Below are 6,539 nucleotides of genomic sequence, written 5' to 3'. Positions count from 1 at the left end.
CCTCTGCAAGGCTGCTCATGCTGCTGGGGCGCCAGCCCTGCTCTTCAGCAGGTCCTGCTTGGGCTCCAGGACCCAGCTGTCACCTCTTCCAGGAAGCCTTTCGCCAGTTCTGAGCGGGCATCCACCGGCCCCGGTCCAGGCCTCGGGCGTCACACTTCTGTGCGCACATCTCTTCCCAGCCCTGGGCGGGGGCTCTCCCAGTTCAGACCCCCGACCCCAGGCCCACCCAGGACTCAGGCGGGTACGAGGCATGAGGAGCAGCACCCCCCAGGCTCCCAGGAGCACCCCAGGATGAAGGGGAGTCACAGGGGAGAACAAGCCATTATGCAAACACAGGGTACCAATCGTTAGAGCGATCTAAAAATAGGCCTCCCATTTCGGGCCTAGTTGGCTTGATAAAGCGTTTTTAAGTGGCGATACTCTGTTCATTTTTTCTACCAGCTGCTCTATTATGCAATTATGCGTTGCTCAGTGTCCTCGAAAGTGAGCTTAGAGCCCTGGAGAGCATCGTGTCTGTCCAGTGTCACCCCTTCAAACGTGGGGGCCTGCTCTGGGCCCTGGAATCGGTTCCGGCTCTGAGACCCATGCTGCCCACGTGGTGTAAGCCCCCAGATGTGGCGCGTCGGGCCGAGCTGTGTGTGGCAGGACATCAGCCGTTTCGCTAACAACCTGCTGTGCCGATTACGTGCTGAGTGAGCAACGTGCCGGACATGCCGGGCTAGATAAAAACACGTTCCTAACTGTCTCTTTTTCTTTCTTTCTTTCTTTTTCTTTTTTTTTGATGTGGCTGCTAGAAAATTTGCAATTGCACGTGCGGTTCGTGCTCGATTTCTCCCAGACAGCACCACCACATTCCTCGGGAGCCGGGCAGGCGCTGTGCTGCCCACAAGGTCACTGTGACCTTCCCAACCGTTCCCAGAAGCAGATCCAGACACTGCCTGTCACGCGCAGGGAAACTGAGGCATGGAAAGATGGGGACCTTGCCCAGGGACACACAGGTAGCACACGACAGAGCCGGGGCTCCCAGGGCCGTGTGACAAGACGACCTTGGTGGCTTTGGGAACAAGGCGTGACGGGAGCAGCACGCTGGCTTTCGGTGTGACGGGAGGTGGCTCTCACCGTGGAGCTGCGTCTTTCGGCTGAGGCTGTGTGACCCTCAGTAACCCACTGGGCTGGGGTGACATCGGGGGCTGCGAACGACCCAGATGCCCCCGGGAGGAACGGCCTTTCTAAGGAGTGTTCTCGGGGGCCCCGCACAAGAGACCCACACCTCTCCTCCGCGCGCGCCCCTCCTGCAACCCCCCCACGCGGAAGTGGGTTGTGGGGGGTCTCACGCCTCCTTATACCTCCAGCTCCTGCAAACACAGAACGTGCTCAGTAACCAGACGGCATGACGATCGACCGAATGAGTGAATGGGAGCAGACGAGGCCGCTGTCACACGGCGGTGCCTCGCTGGTGCCCCAGGAGCCGCAGCAGGTCCCCCGCCGAGAGACAGCTGCACACGGAGCCATGCCTGGCCCTCCCTCAGCGGCCGCTGAGGCCTGAGCCACTGGGCAAGGCTCTTTAGAATCACAAGGTGACCGTCACTGCTGGCACCCGGTCAGGAGCCCAAAGGAAAGAGTCAGCCGGTTCTGCTGAAAACGCCACCCTCGGCTCCCTGCCGCCTGGGTCGGAGGCGGCCCCTGCCCGGCCCCAGCCCGGCTCCTCACACGGCCACGTCCCCCCCATCCCCCGCCCCGCCGCAGCCCGTGAAAAATGGCATTTCTGTTTGTCTTGTAAACTGCCGTAATGGGTAATATCAACCCCAGGTCCACGGGGACAGGATGCTAGGAAATCTCGCTTTCAGTGAAAACAGAAGGGAAAAAAAAAAACCATGAAAAATTTATTAAACTGGAGCCGCTGGGACTAAGTTAAAGACTCACATTCATCTGCGCCCCAGGATCTGTGATCTACGTCCACGGTACGGGGAACAAAGGCCCCCTCCTCACATCGGGGTGAAGCCACGTGTCTCCCTGACACCCCACATTTTGGGTTGAGAGCACAATCACACCGGAGGAGCCGAGAAAGGGGGACTGGGCACCCTGGGGTGCTGCGGCCCGACTCAGCCCCGCGGGAACCCTGGGAACTGGCCGCGCACAAGCCGTCGGAGACAGCCAGGCGTCCCGGGGGTGCCGGCTGAGGGGAGGGTCTCTGCTGGCACTGAGGGGCTATGTCATGCCAGGTCCTGGCTACGCGAGGAAGCTTCTGGAAAGCAGAGACCCCCAACCTCGGCTTGGTGACTTGGGGAAATGGCGGATCGTGGCGGCCGTCACCCTCGGCACTGACGGGGGTCCCCCCAGGCTCTGGGTGGGTGCGAACTTTGCGTGGTGGGAAGGTTAGGGAACAGACGGGGGTCAAATTTCGGCTCCCCCACTAACCAGCTGAGTGACGTGGGCCAGCGCCTCCCCGTCTCCGGGCCTCAGTTCCCTTATCTGTGACACGGGGCCCTTGCAGAATACACCTCACAAATCGATCGCGGGGCAGGGGGCTCAGGAGACAAAGCGGACGTGAGGAGATGAAGCCCAGCGGTGCCCGGCCCCGCAAGGCTCTGCCAGCACCGCTCGCCATCATCGTCACTATCGCTTGGACTTGCCGTCCCCGTGTGCACGAGGCGCGTGTGACGAAGACGCGGGGTCTGGCCTCGGGCCCCTCCAGGCTACGAAGGCAGGCGTTTAACCCCGCGGATGGCTGAACGGGGCTCGGGGCTCGGGGGTGGGGTGGGGCTGACGCTGCTCAGGCGGGTGAGTACGAGGGGTTTCTCAGAGCGGGAGACACTCAGGCCTGGACGGGGCAGATGAGAAGTGTCCCCGAGATGGAACGCTGCCAGGACGCGGGGCAGGAGGCAGCTCAGCCCTGAGCGCAGAGCAAGGGGCTGCTGGCGGGGCGGGGGCGGGGCCTCCCCCCAGGGGACGTCCCCCCAGGCTGTGAGCCTCGGTTTGCTCACCCCTGCAGTGGGGTGAGCAGTCCCTCATCCAGCCTGACCCCGAGAGGCCCCGCGTGCGGGAGTGTGCCTCTCTGTCCCTGACTCCCGGGACCGGTCAGAGCGGGCAGTGGCATCCAGGTGGGCTGCTCCAGGCCTAAGCTGTGACTTGTGGGGACCCCAGGCCCCATCTCTCCCCTTCAGGGTGCTCTCCGACCCTCTACCCTACATGGGGTCGACCAGACGTCCCAAGGAGTTCCAGAGCTCCCAGTGGGGTCACATGGGGTCGTGGGCGCCCAGCCTCAGGAGGACGGGTGGTGACAGCTGCTCCCGCCGGCATGCCATTCACGGAGTCACATGAGAGCACGCTCGCTGCCAGCTCCCAGCACGGTGCTGACATGGTGTCTGTGAACGGCTCGGACTATCTACATCGACGAGGACCCTGCAGAAAGTATTTGCCGGCGCCACCCGAGAGGCAGCACGGGCGTGCGGGCGACGTCGGGCACACAGGCTGCGCTGGCTCCAGTTCTCGGCCCCGTCTGAGCTACACGGTGACGGGAAGCAGACGTCAAGGGTCCTCCCAGGAGGAGCGGCCCTTTGTCCAGGACGAAGAGAAGCCTGTCGCCAAACGGGAACGGGGCTCCCGGCCAGGAAGCCAGGACAGGGCTCCCTGCCGGGCCCTCAGGCGGTGGCCAGCCAGGTCGGGGGGCTCAGTTCCCCTCCTGCAGGATGGGGCCCCCCTGCCTTCTCCATCCACTGCCCCTTCCCACGGAAGTTGCCAGGCCCCTCCGTGAGCAGCAGGCTCCTGGCCACACAACCCCACCCTGGCCACATGACCCCACCCCCCTACAGGACCCCACGCCCCTGCCCATAGGACCCCACAGAGCCAGAGGATCTCCCCAGGAATAGCCCCTGTCCTGGGTTTTCGAGGGTCCCTGGGGGGGCTCCAGGACTTCACGGAGAGCTAGCCGGGAGGGACGGCCAGGCTCAGGCTTCGTGTGGATTCCTCCAAGAGAGAAATGAAGCCGACACGAAGCTGTACAAAGATGGGGCCACCCAGAGAAGGGGGGCGCCCTGCGGCTTCAGGCGGCGGGTCTCAGGCCAGCCCCCCTGGCCCCCGCCCCCAGGCCCCAGACAGCCCGAGCCCACACACCCCCTCTGCTGCAGCCTCTGCTCCGGGGGCCCCTGCTCTGCAAGCACCCACTCCCCTCACAACACAGCACCCAAGCCCCCCCAAGAAGCCTCCCAGCCCAGCTGCCCCAGCAGCTTTGCAAAAGAAAGCCCCCCTTGACCTCTGACCCCGGGCAGAAGGCCACTCCCACATCACTGCCAGGCATACTGGAGAGCCTTCCAGAAGGTGGAGGCAGGTGTGACATGCAGAACCGCTCACATTTGGGAGCACACGCCTGGCTCTGGTGTGGGGTCCCACACCGCAGCCAGTCGCTAGGCCGGCCTGCTCCGGGGGGCTGCCCTGTCCCCTCGCGCCCCGTCCCTTACTCAGCCAGCCTCCTCCGGGGGGCCACCCTGTCCCCTCGCGCCCCGTCCCTTACTCAGCCAGCTCCTCCAGGCTGCGGTAGACGTCGTCGTCATTTTCTGCGGTCTCCTCGGAGGGGAAAGGCCTGTGGGACAGAAGAACAGTGAGGTGGGCAGGAGTCGGTGGTGCCGCCAGCCCCGGCCAGGCCCCCAGCCTTCTAGCCACCTCCGCCCCTGGAATGTGAGCCCTGCTTGGCTCTGCCAGGGGAGCAAGGGCTCTGCCTGCAATCCCGTGGAAGGACATGTCCGTGTGACCCTGACACGTGTCACCAAACCAGCCAGGCAGAGGTGCCAGCAGCGGGGAGACCCATGCCCAGCTCAGCCCAGGGACACTAAATAGTCACTCCCTGTCTCTGGGCCCCAGTGAGGAGACTGAGTCAGGGACGGCAGGAAGCTTTCGTCTCGTGTGACACTCCTGCCCCCACGTGCCAGGGGAATTCCAGAAGCGGGGGTGTGGGTGTGGGGCTCCCCCAGGCACCCTCGAGATGTGGCACCGCACGGGAGGCTGCCAGCTCACGCAGCTGGAGGACCCAGGAGGAAATCAGGCGGCGAAGGGTGGAGCTTTGGGGCACCGGCTTCCACCCCCAAGGATAGGGCCCCTCGGGGCCAGGTGACAAAGGCAGCCCCTGCTGGGGGAGCTGCCCGCCACCTGCACTGGCCAGTGCCTGTGAGGACGATGGCGCTCGCCCACCATGCCTGACCAGCAGCCCACCGGGGCCCGGCCGGGGGTCAGCATGCCCCGGAAAGCTTTCTGACCTGCTGGCCAGGCCGCCTCCCTGCACTGACCGGCCTCCCCCAGGAGCAGGAGCCACGTGGGGGCGAGCCCCAGGAGGCCTGGCGGGTCTCCTGGGATGTCCACCCTCGGAGGGTGGACGACCGGGTGGCTGGGGCCACCAGTCAGTGTCACCAAGGGAGGCAGTGCGCAGCCTTGAGCAGCTGTCCTCTCCCAGTGCCCACTCCCTCGCCCTGCAGGTCATCCCCACTCGACCACACGCTGTCCCCTGACGCCATCCCCAGGCCCCCAGCCCCTGCCGGATTCCGTGCCCTCAGCCCCGAGCCTCAGGAGCCGGCTACTCATCTCTACCTCCGGCTCCCCCTCGCTAGCCCCTGGACCTGTCTCCACCCCCCAACGAAACCGTCCTTATCAAGGGTGACAGTGACCTTCGCACTGTCGAACCCAAAGGCTGGGGATGAGCACTCTGCAGTGGGTGAGGGACGGGGTGCAGCCCTGCCAGGCGCAAACGCTGTCCCGAGGAACCGGACAGGGTGTGGGCACTTGGGACGGGTGAAAGGGTCCTCTGCAGCAGGCCTTGTCAGAGCCTTTCACGTCTGCACGAGACTCTGGGACACAGAGAGTGGGCCCTGCGTCTGGACTTGAGACCCTTTATTATTTTTTCCATGAAAATTTCACAGTTCCGTATTTGGGGTGCCCCATACCCCTGCCAACTGTCATTCCAAGACGCATCTGGGAGGAGCGAGAGAAGGAGCGTCAGAAATGTTCCCGGGGCGGGCCGGGGGAGGGGGATGAAAGGCGCGGGCTCCAGGAGACAGGTGTGTCCACCTGGGCAGCTCAGAGCCTGGCGGGATGAGAACTCACAGGGAAGACGGGAGCGAAGGGGCTCAGAACGCTGGGGCTCCGGTCCCCAGTCCACTGTGACAAAGCGTGAGCCGGCCTGACTCTGGACACAGGGGCGGGCCCAGCCCGCGCTGCCCAGGTGCTGGGGGCTGGGGGCGCAGGTGAGGAGCACGGGGTCGCTGGGCGCACAGACCGGATTCAGACCCCGGCCTCGCCCTTCCTCTGAGCCTGCGTCTGGAGGGAGCACAGGCAGAGCCGGGGTCACAGGAGAGGGCCCCGGGGTCTGTGACCCCTCAGTGCCACGTGGGGAGCCCTGTTCACAGACCGGAGGAAGGCAGCAGGTCTGCCAGAGACAGCACACGCCTGTCAGAGGCGGCGGGGGGCGCGGGGAGTGACGGGGTGCACCACACGCATCCGGGTCTCCACACCCACCACCGGCCCAGGAAGCCCACATGGCGACCCCTCAGCGA

At 64.9% G+C, this 6,539-nt stretch overlaps 1 protein-coding gene across 1 annotated transcript in view; it reads right to left on the bottom strand.

The window, feature by feature from the left end:
• The window catches only part of VAV2 (vav guanine nucleotide exchange factor 2), a 135,923-nt gene that overhangs the window by 39,984 nt on the left and 89,400 nt on the right, over positions 1 to 6,539 (bottom strand). Inside the window, exon 4 of the mRNA XM_025051251.1 lies at positions 4,511 to 4,579. Coding sequence (XP_024907019.1) covers positions 4,511 to 4,579 — 69 coding nt within the window. The remainder of the gene's footprint in view (positions 1 to 4,510; positions 4,580 to 6,539) is intronic.

Source organism: Pteropus alecto, unplaced genomic scaffold (assembly GCF_000325575.1).
Source record: "Pteropus alecto unplaced genomic scaffold, ASM32557v1 scaffold67, whole genome shotgun sequence".
Classification (NCBI taxonomy): Eukaryota; Metazoa; Chordata; class Mammalia; order Chiroptera; family Pteropodidae; genus Pteropus; species Pteropus alecto.
The sequence above is the reverse complement of the archived record's forward strand: the minus strand, read 5'-3'. Positions and strand labels throughout refer to the sequence as shown.